Genomic DNA, 14147 nt, shown 5'->3' with positions numbered 1-14147 from the left:
GAGAAGAAAGATTTGAATGTGTTTTGTATCTGTCTACTTAGTTTATGGCAAGACAAATCGAAATTAGTTGTGAAACGGTACCACCAGACCTGATTAGTTGACTTTAGGCTGTTTCACTGTGAATCTGTTATTTATGACTTTTTATATATACACTTTCATTTTCTCGGTATCTTTTACGAGTATCTAGGTTGATATGATGTTTATATGATCATATCACGATGTTGAACACACAATCAATACAGAGGTTTCTTGTTGATCTGATGTTCTAGAAAAAAGATCTGGTCTCTCTGTGTTTCCCGGTTTGTTGTTGATCTTTGGTGATCTGATGTTGTTCTGATGATTTTGTTTAAGTTGGGATCTCTTGATTATATAATTAATGCAGAGGTTTTCATATCATGAGCTGAGAAATGGAGAGAATCTTGCATGTGTCCCACTAATAAGAGAAAAAACTAGAGAGTACTAGTTACTCCAATTATGATTATCATAAATTGTTTATAAAACAGAATAGTTCCTTGTCAGTTGTCACATTAAAAATTTAAGGAAAACAAAATATATTCAACATATATTTTGGTAAGAAATCATAGTTTTATATTGAAGCTGATTAATGGTACATATAGTTGCAGCCGTCTTGTAGAATCTAATGACATGTATAAAAGAACAAGTTAACTGAAAAAACGGTGGTTGTTCCTTAAATATTCATTATTGAACATATTACTCAAATTATTCATATACAAATGGATTGATTATTGATGGTTTTCCATATTCAAGACAAGATGCCTAATTGTGTGGTTAGATCACATGCTATTCGATTCCATAAAGACATTATTACAAAAGAAAAATAAAAACTATAACAGAAATGTACCACAAGGGAAGATGAATGCTGAATAAACAAACGGATTCCTTCACTTGCTTTTGCCTTCTTAGCGCATAGGAAATATTCAAGTTACCTGAACTCATGGTTAAAGAGAGTTGTATCATTGTCACAGTCATGACATAATCCAAATTCATAACTGTTTGTGTATGTGGGAATGGAAGAACATACAAATGTTACTATCAACATATACATATCCCTACATATCTAAGTCACATAAACATTCAACCTCCAAATCATATTATTATAGTCAAGTAACCATCTTACATCATCAATTCATGATTATTCATAATCATTGATTACAAATAAACAAAGTACCCTACTTGAAGAAATGATGGACCATTCTGTTACCACTAAACCCAATAATCCTCCAATTAATTTATTATAATCAGCAATGATTATTTTATGTTTTAAATCTCAAGTCTACCACAGACACACATTCATATAAAAGCAGACCTTTGATGTGCAATCAACCATCAAAAAAAGAGAAGAGCTCAAGAAGAAGAAAGAAGAAGAAGAAAATGGCCAAAGCAGTAGTATCAGAGAAGATGAAGCTAGTGGTGGCATTGATCACACTTCAGTTCTGTTTTGCAGGCTTTCACATTGTCTCAAGAGTTGCTCTTAACATTGGTGTCAGCAAAGTTGTCTACCCTGTTTATAGGAATCTTCTTGCCCTTCTCCTTATTGGCCCCTTCGCTTACTTCCTTGAAAAGTAAGTCCTTTCATCTCTCAAAGTTTCTATGGCTTACTAGAATAAAAGGGTGTGTTTGTTTCTCATGTGGGTTTGTTGTGTAACTTCAGAAAGTCTGAACCTTTGATCTCATCTCTGAGATTTTTGTGTAACTTCAGAAAGTTTATTTTCTTGATCTCATTTGGGTTTCTTGTGTAATTTCATAAAGTTTGCATCTTTAGTCCATTGTTGGATAAGATTGTTGTCAATGTTCTTAACAATGCATTTTGTTTCAACAGAAAGGAAAGGCCTCCACTCACAATCTCTTTACTAGCTCAGTTTTTCTTCTTGGCACTTATTGGGTAAGCAGAACAAAACAAGACTCTTTGTGTTTCCTTAATCCTAAAATCATTGCTTATAGTTAACTCTTAAATGTTTTAACATCAGAATCACAGCAAACCAAGGATTTTATCTATTGGGACTGTACTATGCAACTCCAACTTTTGCTTCTGCAATGCAAAACTCTGTTCCTGCCATCACTTTCATCATGGCTTGTGCCCTACGGTACCTAACATTAACAACCTCTTTTTATTAAAATATCATTTTAGTCATGATCTTCTCTAAGTCTAACATTGATCTTCCTCTGTGTGTCAAGATTGGAGCACATAGACCTAGTGAGGAAACACGGTGTGGCTAAAGTATTAGGAACCCTAGTGAGCATCGGTGGAGCCACAGTGATCACATTGTACAGAGGGTTTCCTATGTTTCACAAGGGCCTTAACTTGCATGAGGATGAAGAGACAGAATCTAAGAACTCGCAGAACTGGACGCTGGGATGGTTATACCTTATGGGGCATTGTCTGTCATGGGCTGGTTGGATGGTTCTTCAAGCTCCTGTCCTAAAGAAGTACCCAGCAAAGCTCACTCTAACATCGTTCACATGTTTCTTTGGCCTGGTTCAGTTTCTGGTCATTGCTTTGTTTGTTGAAACTGATCTCAATAACTGGATCATTGTCTCTTGGGAAGAGCTCTTCACCATCCTATATGCGGTAACCTCTCTCTCTCCCTATCTTTTCCTTCATCTCAAACGTTGAAGTTAGCTAAAAGAATCTTTTGTTGGTTACAGGGAATAATAGCGTCAGGATTGGTGGTTTACCTTCAGACATGGTGTATCTACAAAGGCGGTCCTGTCTTTGTAGCAGTCTTCCAGCCTCTCCAGACACTTCTTGTTGCTGCAATGGCGTTTCTTGTTCTTGGTGATCAGTTGTACTCTGGAAGGTAAAACACATTGTAAAGCCATATTTAATGATTTTTGTTCTTCTTGGTTGCTTGTTCTAATCCAATCTTTGCTTTACAGTGTTCTTGGTGCAGTGTTCATAATGCTGGGACTCTACTTAGTTCTTTGGGGCAAAAACCAAGAAAGAAGACAGATGGTTGAAGAGACAAGTCAACAAGATCCAGAGTCTCTAACCAAACATCTACTTGAGGAACACTGATTCTTGAAGTTAACACTTCTCTGTACATACACACACAAGAACTTGGCCAAGACAGATGCTCCTCAAGTTTCTCTTTACTCTTTTCGTTCAATACATATTGTAGTTTTTTACTTTTTGAGTTGTAATCAAAAATTGGGTTGCAATTAATTTATGAATAAAATGAAAAGAAGATTAAAACTGAATCAAAGTTGACAATGAAGAAGTAAATAGTAGTTTATGTTCTGGTTTGGTCTGGTTGTTGACATACCAATGAGCTGGTGAAACTAAATGATTTGATACATATTATTCTCGGTATGTGTTTACTTTGTTGAAACGTAAACATAAAATCAATTTGGCAATTTTGTGAATTGTAGTGGCATGTTTGAGTATAAAAGAGTAAAAAAGAGTTGAACTTCAGGCAAGTCTCTGATGAGTTGCAAGAACCGGTTCTCGTCCGGTACAGCTGAAATCTCCGGGATAGTCTTCTCAATCTGTGGTAAGAGCTTCGCCAATTGCATCCCTGCAGCCAAACCGGTCTGCTTCTCCATCTCCTCTACTAACGCTACGGTACAAGACTTGAGCGAGATCTCTGCTACATTTGTAAACTCAGTGCTGCAAACAAAGACAACGAGGCAAACGAATCTTTAAATGGTCGCAACGAATAAGCTATGTGGAGCAGAACACATTCTTTACCTTGTGAGTACTTCCCGTGTCTCGTTTATGAGATGATGAAGCTTGGAAACAGCTACATCATCTGAAGAGAGAACACTAGTGGTGGTGTCTCTTGGACTCATTGTTGTGTCTTGTGCCATCATTAAATAATCTACCCAGTGATGTGGACTTCCTTTGCTCATAAACACATCAAGAATCCGAATCACAGTTTCTTCAAGAGTTCTGGTGGTTAACACATCTTTTAACTGCTTTCTGCAATCAAGCAGGCATCATTAGATTTCATCCTTACAAGAACTTTGATAATGTAAATGTACCCTTTGAGAACTTCTTTCACTGCTCTCTTCATATCGGAAATCAAACTCGGCATGCCATTGGTTGCAAGATAATCAGCACTTGTCAGAAACTTTTTCTCCTCCTCTCTATCTATCAGATCTAACTCTTCCTGTGAAAAACAAAATACACACATAAACGAAATATAAAAAAAATAAAATGAATACTAAGGTCAGTAAAATGACTTACAAGTAAATGGGAGGTTGTAAGACCTCTAGCAGTATCGATGTACAAGTGTCTTCCCAGAACGTTGACTTGAACTCTAATGTACAAACTAAGCATAGTAACTGACCACAAAGACAAAACCATTCTAGTGAAACCTGGAAAGCAACACACAACACACATAAAAGAGAAGAACCAATAAGTAATAAGTACAGCAAGAGAAAGTATAGTACGGACTCAAAATCTTGAGCTCGTTCCAAAGATAAAGCTTCTCAGAAGGAACCAAAGTTCCTTTTCCTTTACTTAACGTCTCCATAACACCAGACACATGGATCTCCTCAGCAATGCGGCTACTCAAGCGACGCAACGCGTGAGGCAATGTAGTTACATCAGCGATCATCTGAATGTTCTCGAAATGAGCCTTCATTCTAGCAGAATCAAAAGAGTCACAACACAATAGGGGCAAAAAGGAACAGACTTTATCATGTGGTGGTTCAAGAACGTAACTGGGTTTTGATGATTGCGTCATTGTGACGCTCTTCGGCGAGTTCACGCTCCAAGTCGGCGAGGCTACGAGTGTGGGCGTTGTATAGTTTGTAAAGCAAATAACCACTTCCCAAACAAGTTGTTGTCACAAGAATCTTCTTTCTGTGCTTCCTCCAGAAGCTTCTACACTTGCCCATAAACCAATAGCGAGATAAAGGAAAACCAGACAGAGTTAGTTAGTTAGTTAGTTAGTTAGTTAGAGGAGAACAAACCTGATTAAATCCATGGCCTTTTGATAGCTATCGGATTCGAACCAACGACCTCATGGCTGTCGTTTTGGATTGAAGTAAAAGATAAAAGTGATGAACTTTCCGGCGAGAGATGGCTTTTAGTTCCGGTCTCCCCCCCCCTCGGAGTAATTAATGAATGCTATCGCTTCAAAGCCAAACCGAGATTCTACTTTATTTATTTTAACCGAACTTAACCGAATCGAAGTGACCGGGTCTATTAGTTTATTGTAGATGTTCGGTTTAGTAAAATCGAAACAGATTTCAATATGGTTTTGGTTAGTGAACCAAATACACTACTTCAGGTACGAAATTCGAAACCGATTTTAATAAGATAGAGTCAGACCAACTTTACTGATTCTCGCTTTGGTTTTGGTTATTAAATCAGTGAATGTCCAACAAATAAACCGGTTCAGATGATAATTTTGGTTTAAAAGTGGGCTCACCCAGTACGGCCAATTATAAGCAAAATTAATTTCATCAGCCCAAATAAAAGTTCTCTCTCGAAGAAACCGCACCAGACTATACCTACCTTCATTTTAAACATCTCCAGCTCCCTCGCTCTGATACGCCATTTCTGAATCGAAAAATCTCTGACAGTCTCTCCCAAACACTAACAATGGCCGAAGGACTCGTACTAAAAAACACAATGCAAGCCCACACAAATCTATACTATTATTTGGAAATTAATTTTTTGCATTCGAGTTCTCAAACTTAAAAGTTAAACTGTTAAAATCGTTTATATTGTTAATGAATGAAATATATAACTTAACTAAAAATAAAAACGAATTTTAATTATGTTGATTAGATAAGTAATTAAAATGTATAGTAATAAAAATTATCCAAAATCTAATATATATTAAAATAAAAAGATAAATTTTATATATATTGTGTTGTTACCTGAAAAATCTTTTAATAAGAAATTAAAATTAAAAAAAAAACACAAAATACATAACTAAATATTTATCAAGCCATTCAGGCTCTCATGTTAAATGTTAGAATAATTAATTAAAATTACTTATACTCTTAATGAATAAAATATATAATTAGCTACAAAACAAAAGTGAATTTTAATTTTGTTAATTAGATAAGTAACTGTCCAAAATCTAAAAATATATTTTAAAAAAAGAAGATAATTTATATATATATTTTGTTGTTATCTGGAATTTTTTTTAATAAAAAGGTTAAAAAATTAAAAACAGAAGACACATAACTAAGTATTAATTAAGTAAAATTCTTAATTTTTTATAATTACAAAGAGAATATTGAATTATTTTTAAGATTTATTTCTATATAATGAATATAATGTACAAAGAAATTTCAAATGAAAACATGAATAGTAATTTATCATTATAGTCTTTTAATTAGCAATGTATATATTAATAAGTAATTATAAGATATTTATGTCCACATGAGGGTGAAACACCAAGTTAACTAGACAAGTGTATGAGGAAATAAAAAGTCAGTCGTGGGGCTTCACTTCTCTTGGTCGCATTATCAATTATAGTGTATAGTTTTGCGGGGAATCAAAGCTGTCACAAGTATCTCTCAAACCAGCCAAACAACATCGTCCCCATCCCTCACATGCCTTTCTCAATTATTCTTATCGATATAGTTTCTTGATTGATTGATTGCATTGCCGTCCTATAATGTGATCTGGCTAAACATATATTTGAAATTATTTTTAAAAAAAATAATGCGATTTTTTAAACAAAATGGCGCCATAACAACAACAAAAGCAAAACTAATTTACAAAAGACGATAAGACAATCACCCCTATCTCTTTTTCTCTCTATCTGATTTTCACTTAACTTCTATCAGCCAATCACGAAATGCCAAACCCAATCCAAACCCACGTCAACGTTAGTCACCACAAGCCTAGTAATAACAATGTGATGACGCTGTAAAGTATAAAGTGGACCAAGTGGTACGGGTACTTGAGTAAAGCTGATGATGAGTCGTTGGAGAATTCGGAAGAGTCAACAGCTAAAGGCATGCCGTCACCTCCCAGAGCACATGACCGAGGCTCGCCGTTTTGGCTGAGCATGACGGCTCTGAGGACAGAAGTGACAGAGTGGAAATAAGCCGTACGGTTCTTAGCGAGAAGCCAAGTGAGACCCATCAGGACACAGTCTTTGTTATGCATCTTTGTGGTTCTGCTTCTGTCTTCCTTTGATTGGTTTCTTGTCCCTGAAGTTTTCTTCGGGTTTAGCTGCAAACAAAACAAAAAACAAGTGTTTGACTATGTTGGTTAGGATCTGTTTCTAGAAAGTAGAAGCTAGTGGCTAAAGCTTTTAGTTAATGGTGGGTTGGTGATTAAGATACACAAGAATGTAATCATATTAAAGGAAGCAAAAAAAACGACGCGTGTGGATCACGGCACCTGTAAGCGCGTATACGTGTATGTAACTATGTTAGACTTGTCAGATAAAAAGGAACAAAGACAAAGCTAAAGAACAAAACTTGTCTAAATCCGCCAAGCTGGAAACAGATCATGAAAGAATCCTAGAACAAATGATTCCAAATCTCACTCACTCATTTAGTAAAATCCTAATCTTTAAACACCAAAGAATCATTAAAAAGTCATCAACTTTGGACTATACCTTAATTAGATACTAGATTACTCACTAATCATCTAAAAATGATTAAACACCAAGATCACTTAGAGGGCATCAAAAACATGTTCTAAAGTTATTATATTTGCAGCTAAGTTTTGATCTTTCAATCTAATTCCATATAACAGCACGCATCGCTACGTTACCTTGTAGAGGCTGTTCAAGCACTTGTTACAGCTACTAAGATGAGACAATCTATCACCATTGGCGTGTCGTCCACTCAAACAATCATTCTCTAATCTATCAACACTCTCGTCTCCAACGAGCCTCCCTTCTTCATTCACACTAAAGGCCTCGGAACAGCTCAAGTGATGCAATCTGATTCCGCAGTAGCAGTACGCGACGTCGCACGTCTCGTTCTGCCTCTGAAGCTCAATCCCTCTCCTTCTCAGCGACTTCTCCAATCCGTCGACGCAAGTCTCCGAGTCGTCGGGAAGCAAAGGCATGTCTTCTTCTTCCGGAGTCGTCGCGTTTCTTGAGGCGGCGGAGGAGGAGGAGGGAAGGGAACGGCTGAGAGCGGTGGTTGAGTAAGCGGAGTAGAGCCACGCGCCTAGCACGGGGCAGCATTTTGCTCTGTGGAGCTTTTTGCCGGTGCATGCTGACTTGATGCCGTGGAAGAGGTCTTCTGGTAGATCGAGTGGGCAGCCGGAGAAGTCGGATTGCTCCGGGAAAGCGGGTATGGTGTCGGGTGGGGATGGTTTGATGCGGAATGGCTGGACGGTGACCGGGTCTGAGTTTGAGGTTACGGGTAGTAGAATGGTGAAGAAGACGATGAGAGAAATGAAAGACGGCGCGTGTTGGAACATCGCTGGAAGCATGGAGACAGAGAACAAAGAGTGAGAGGGAGTCGAAGAGATGTTGTAATAAAATATAGCAAATGGGATCTCGATACCAATTTAATACTTGTTGTCTTTTCTTTGGTTTTTATTTATTTTATTTTCGTACATTTCCATATATGTACAGGTGTGTACTAATACCAAGGGCAACCCCATTGGATATCTAAAACTTCTTAGAGCATGTTTATCCCTAGGATCCCACATAGTTTCTTAAGTACACTTTAGTGATTATTAAATTAATAAATTGTCGTTAAGGATTTTAGTTAAGAATCTCATAATTTTGGAGCTATAATGGTAGTTTCTTAATTTGGGTTTCTTAAAAAAAATTAATTAATTTTTTTAAAAAATAAAATTTATTTATAAAATAAAACATAATAAAGATAACATTTTAAACAAGGATTGTGTTTCAAATAATTTGTATAAAGAGAATGAGATAAGAAGACTTGGTGAATACAATGCTTGGTGAATAAAAATTTATAGAGCAAGAGAGAAGAAGACTTGGTGATCATGACTTCAATAAAACTTCTAAAGCAAGAGAGAAGAAGACTCAGATATTTTTGATCGAGAGGAGTATTTTAAATCTTGTGACTTGAATAAGTTTATATAGAGTAAGAGAGAAGACCCAAAACAAATTTGTGACTTGAATAAAATTCGTGTGACTTGCATATACAATCCCATCTCGTGTCACAAACATACAAAACCAATCCCATCTTGTGACACAAACATGCATAACTAATCATGTTTAATTTTCATAGAAGATTGAAACTCAGACTGAGAAAAAAAAAGAGTAACACTCACAATGTCAAAGATGTTGAAGAGAAACACAAAACGCATAGACTGAGTAGTAAACCCATGGCGGTGCCCTAACTGTGCTTTCAGGGTTTAATATCTCCTTCACGTGTAACAAGAACGGTGAACCCACAATGCTAAAAAACAATAAAATCATCTTATTAGACAACCTTAAGATGGTAAATACACCAAACGAAGCAATAATGTTTCAAACATAACAGGTTCTTTACCTTGCAAGAATGCTGGAAAATGCCAAGAGGTAAGTGGTTGTAAGAACAGGCTGCATCCCTGCTGGGTTAATGTTAAAAGGTATGTATGGCTCTGCCCCTGTTATTGGAGAACCTTCTCTGCTCTTAAAATTCAGTTCCTTGCAAACGCACCTCCATGGAGTGAGCAACCAAAGACTGTATAGGTTTACTGGCAGATGGAGAACGCAGATCCCATACAAGAAGGTACTGATCATCTCCAACGGATCCAAACAGGTGTTCGTGACTCATATGCCATGCAACATCTTCCACCACGCCTTCATGAGCCTTAAATTAAACAACTTATCAGTACGGTAAACACATGAATCACACTTAATATCTGTCTATATACTTTATAATTGCTTCTCCACGAATCAAAGCATTACCTTAAAGATCTGCTGAGCATCAATGACCTTATTTTTAGGAGTAGCGTCAATATCCCACAAACAGATCTGAGCGTCATCAGACCCACTAAGCAAATACCCCGCCTTGAACTTACTACAAGAAAAGCCATACCCCTCAGAGCTGTGACCTCTCAGCCTCAAATCAGGGTTACAAGCTCATCAAGCGGCGGCTTAGACGGATGCTTGCTGTAATCAAACACATACACCTCCGCGTTAACCGTCTTGGTAGCAATCACAAAAGGGTTCTGAGGTATGTACCGAGCTCGGTTCACCTCTTCTTCGTGGTTTATCTGCTGAATAATTTGCACCCACACACAAAGTAATCGACTTTAAATATCCATTCAACTCAATGGAACAAAGTAATGGACTTTAATATTCATTCAACTCAGTGGAACTCTAAAACTCAATAAAGATCGAACCTTTCCGGTGGCACAGCCAAACCCACCAAACTCGGACCGTTCGTCGTCGTACTGACGAGCTTTGCTCTCGGTGTCCTCGTCGGTGCTGGGTGTCGATCCTTCTTCTCACGGAGAATACGGAGGAGACATCGACTCAACCGAGAGAGTCGTCGTCCGTCGTCTATATCGATCCTTTGCATGTGACGGAGTAAACGAGAAGACACGAAACGGCGACAAGAGAAAAGAAAGAAAGAAAAAAAAATTTAAAAATTCTGTGGGGCTGACACGTGGTTCAAAACCCACTCTTAAAATCGGTAACCAAAGTGCCCCATTAAGGATCGATAACTGCCATTTAATTTTCCTTGGATTTAATTAAATCATCATTTTCCCGTAAGGACCCCTTTAAAAACCACCGATAATCATGGTCTTAGAGTTAAAACAGTGAAAAAATTAGATACTCTCTGTATAGGTGTTGCTTTATGAATGGCTAACTTTTTTGTAGTTTAAATTTTAATTTTTAATTAAATTATATCAAAATTAATAATTTTATAATTCTTGGATACTTGTGGTAAGAAACTTACCGTTGAGAATGCTCTGATATAACATAACTGTGAATTTAATCTGATCTCAAATATTTCTGATGCTGTCTAATAAGAGAAACATTTTTTTTTACCGTAATCCATTAAATTCAGGTTAAGTATAGTTTATGAGTTTATAATAAACATTTAGAGTATTTATAACTAATTAGTGTAACCTTTTTATATGTGAATGAATCAGGGGAGGATTATTCTTTGCATTGAAAGTTGAAAGACCAGAGATGACTGACTGATCGACAGGTTCACTTATTTTTATTTATACCTCCATACATTTATAAGGATTCTTTTAGTTTTATTTTGTAATTTGCATAATCGACAAATTAACACAAAAGTATGTCTTATGAATAAACTATATGTCATTAAAAAAAATAACATGATTTGTTTCGCAACGCAGAAAATTTTTCCCATACAAAATTTTCACACTTTTTTGCAAATTACACATAAAAAGGAACCATCCAGTTTTATTCAGTGACTATATATAATTAAAACATTGCTTTCTGCGGTGCATCAACCTTTTCGCTTACTTCCATGACATAACAAATTAAAATGAAGTCAAAAGAAAAAGATCTAATAGCAAACTCAAATTTTGTTTCCTGTTAAAATACTCAAGTTTTGTTTTTGCCAAAACACCTACATATATCACAAGATATATAGGTACATGTATTTTAAAAAAGAAATTCTATCAGAGAACAGGATTAACATAAATATATATATATTTATGTTAATACCATGATTAACCCCAATTTCTTAACTGGATTATTAGTTTTGGCTAAGAGATATAATAAATGTTTATTAGCCGAAAAATATAAAAAAAAATGTCAAATCATGAGTTAAAAACTTCGCTTAAAAGACGGGAGTTAATCATGCTTTAATACCTTTCTTGAATAGTAAAAACCTAAAAAGGTAAAAGGAAGAAATAAGTGGGGGAGCTCCATGTTAAAAAGGTAACTTCAGGCACGCGAATGGTTGTAGTGAAAGCTGCTTAAAAAATCACCACTAACTCTTTTTCGGGAACGCCATAACAAACAATATGCATGCAAAGTGGATTTTCACTTTTAGTTCTAGGCACAGTCTACTTCACATTCACAATTCACAAGGACGATAGACGATTGCTACATAAGGTAAGATATACACTCAGTGTATTCAGATGTCAGATCACCAATGTCTTATCCAGTCAGTTGGGATAGGCTATATAGAGAAACTACTAAACTAGAGAAGAAGAAAAAAACATTCCTACAGCATTATTGTATTGTGCACTAAATATATGTGCAGCCAGTAAAAGTAGATTCACCAGCACTAAAGCGATAGTAAACCAAAAAGAGAACAAAGCAAAAGCAAATGGGACTACCACAAAGAAGAAAATGAACAGTCAAATAGAAATGATTCTCTATCATTGGAGGATGAAGTGATCCTCTTACAACACATACGCATACATATAATTAATACTTGGGCATACATTGGGGTCAAGAAGATGTACTTAAACACAAACTTCAACAACTTATGTCTATCATGTGTTAAGGTCAATTAGTTGTCAAACAGAAACCCACAACTTTTGACAACTTTCAAAACCATTTTAGAAAGAAAGTGTGTACCTAGGCAAGGAAGCATGTCGTTGTTGAAGAGCACTTCTCTCATTCTTATCGTAATGTTCCTCAAGATGTGCAAACTGTTTCTTGAACCGATCAACGTACCACTACGTTTAATTTGATTTTACAAAAACGTTTATCTTACTTCCACGTCGTAAACTTTGAATACAGATTGTAGATGTTATAATATCTAACCTAGGGTACATGAAGCTCGTCTGTTCTCCACTTCGAAGATACTCTTGCAGCATCTGAGGATGATACTCTAATATCTGCATTGTTTTCACACTCACACCAATCCAATGAGAATAGTGTACCTCTCTATATATCAATCCATACTTCTGATCTTATTCTATGACACACGAGCAAGTCCAAAGTCGCAAATCTTCAGCTTGCAATCAGAGTTTGCTAGAATGTTTTTAGGCTTTAAATCACGGTAAAACGCATTAGCTAAAACAAAATCAAACACATTTTCTTCAGGTTTAGTAGCCAAAGGACAATCATAACACTAGCCAAGGCACTTGCCTGAGTGAATAACTTCAGACCACGGAGAAGTTGGTACAGGAAAAACTGATAATGCAGGAAGAAAGACAAACTATAATAATTTAACGCGCCTCACGCGCCCCCCAATACACGATCTCAGAGGCGAAACCCTAGAAGAAAACAGCAGCTCCGTTCGACTTCGCCGGTGTAGCTTTCGCCGGAGGGTCCCCACTGCTCTCGTCTTCTTTCCTCCTCTCACCTCTTCTCCTCCACACTGCCATGGATTCTGCGAAGGAAATATTATCGTTGATTCCATTGAACTCCAAAGACGAGACATCTATATCTTCTCTAAGTGCTTTGTCGACACGAGTTGATGAAAACAAACCACTTAACTCCAGAAACGTTGTTGAATCTGATGAGAAACAAGTTACGACTCCAGATCCTAGATGGCCTTACCTCAATCGCTGGTCATCGAATCTGGGTATTGATGTTTCAACACAGGCTGCGTCAGAGCTCGCTCCGCCGCATCCTCCAGTTGCTACTACGGGTGAAGGGCATTCCTGTGCTGCTCCACTTGAAGCGGGTAGTGGTTCAGAGCTTGTTTCGCCGCATCCTCCGGATGTTCCTACGGTTGAAGTGGGCTCCAACGCTTCTCTAACAGAAAATGCTGAGGAAGTCACAACTGAATCAACAATATTGGCTACTCCTGCAATATCTGACAAGGAAAAGGCTGAGCTCTGTTCTGCTGGTTCACCGTCTCTCCCCCCTGAACTCAACGATGTTGTTGAGAAACCACCCGATAGAGCCATTGATCCTGCTATTGAGCAAGAGAAAATGGAGCAAGAACCTGTTTTTATCAAATCCTTGGGAGCTTGGGCGAAACCTCTCCACTTCTCTACCTCACCCACACCTCCGGAACCTGCAATTCCGAAGCTTGGTATCTCAGAGGACGTAAAAAGCCAAATAGCTTCATTTTGGCCTTCAATTGGAGAAGCTACCAAATCTGGTCACAAGCACATGAAGGGGAAAATGATATTTCCAGAGAAAAATATCTCTAACCTTCCGGTTGAAAAAATTCCTCCCCCGGTACTTAAAGATGACGGAAGTCTTCGATTTCCTTGGGCTGCTCGTATGAATCAGTCCGCGAGAAATCTCTTCCGAGCTGCTGAGCCTACTTACCGACTGGATGGCACTCCTCAGGTGACAATCCCCTCTAAAGTTCTTCGTTTAGGTTCTGAGAATAAA

At 37.1% G+C, this 14147-nt stretch overlaps 3 protein-coding genes across 3 annotated transcripts; 1 reads left to right on the top strand and 2 right to left on the bottom strand.

Moving 5' to 3' along the window:
- Positions 1-164: 164 nt before the first annotated feature.
- On the top strand, positions 165-3203 carry LOC106444116 (WAT1-related protein At3g18200-like). Its single transcript, XM_013885637.3, has 6 exons — positions 165-1583; positions 1841-1903; positions 1989-2105; positions 2197-2590; positions 2668-2819; positions 2899-3203. Exons 1-6 carry the CDS (start codon positions 1333-1335, stop codon positions 3035-3037), a joined length of 1116 nt encoding a protein of 371 aa, XP_013741091.1. The 5' UTR covers positions 165-1332; the 3' UTR covers positions 3038-3203.
- Positions 3170-5117, bottom strand: LOC106439560 (peroxisome biogenesis protein 3-1-like). Its single transcript, XM_013881041.3, has 7 exons — positions 4939-5117; positions 4688-4849; positions 4418-4608; positions 4208-4338; positions 4003-4130; positions 3710-3940; positions 3170-3628 (listed from the first exon to the last, which is right to left on the bottom strand). The coding sequence occupies exons 1-7, from the start codon at positions 4950-4952 to the stop codon at positions 3364-3366; spliced, it is 1122 nt and encodes a 373-aa protein (XP_013736495.1). The 5' UTR covers positions 4953-5117; the 3' UTR covers positions 3170-3363.
- Positions 5118-6610: 1493 nt separating this feature from the next.
- On the bottom strand, positions 6611-8487 carry BNAANNG11090D (uncharacterized GPI-anchored protein At4g28100). The gene is made up of 2 exons (XM_013881042.3): positions 7715-8487; positions 6611-7165 (listed from the first exon to the last, which is right to left on the bottom strand). The coding sequence occupies exons 1-2, from the start codon at positions 8384-8386 to the stop codon at positions 6821-6823; spliced, it is 1017 nt and encodes a 338-aa protein (XP_013736496.1). The 5' UTR covers positions 8387-8487; the 3' UTR covers positions 6611-6820.
- Positions 8488-14147: the final 5660 nt, after the last annotated feature.

This window comes from Brassica napus, chromosome A3, assembly GCF_020379485.1.
Source record: "Brassica napus cultivar Da-Ae chromosome A3, Da-Ae, whole genome shotgun sequence".
Lineage (NCBI taxonomy): Eukaryota > Viridiplantae > Streptophyta > Magnoliopsida > Brassicales > Brassicaceae > Brassica > Brassica napus.
Note: the sequence above shows the minus strand (reverse complement) of the source record. Positions and strands in the feature narration are given on the sequence as shown.

Bases quoted from the DNA above. Each gene is read 5' to 3' on its own strand.
- LOC106444116 (XM_013885637.3), top strand. From the start codon at position 1,333: ATGTGCAATCAACCATCAAAAAAAGAGAAGAGCTCAAGAAGAAGAAAG. The intron at 1,904-1,988 runs GTAAGCAGAACA...TTTTAACATCAG, and splicing joins TTCTTCTTGGCACTTATTGG to AATCACAGCAAACCAAGGAT. The intron at 2,820-2,898 runs GTAAAACACATT...TTTGCTTTACAG, and splicing joins GATCAGTTGTACTCTGGAAG to TGTTCTTGGTGCAGTGTTCA.
- LOC106439560 (XM_013881041.3), bottom strand. The intron at 4,131-4,207 runs GTAAGTCATTTT...TGTTTTTCACAG, and splicing joins TTACAACCTCCCATTTACTT to GAAGAGTTAGATCTGATAGA. The intron at 3,629-3,709 runs GTAAAGAATGTG...CTTTGTTTGCAG, and splicing joins ACACGGGAAGTACTCACAAG to CACTGAGTTTACAAATGTAG.
- BNAANNG11090D (XM_013881042.3), bottom strand. From the start codon at position 8,386: ATGCTTCCAGCGATGTTCCAACACGCGCCGTCTTTCATTTCTCTCATC. The intron at 7,166-7,714 runs GTAACGTAGCGA...TTTTGTTTGCAG, and splicing joins GCTTGAACAGCCTCTACAAG to CTAAACCCGAAGAAAACTTC.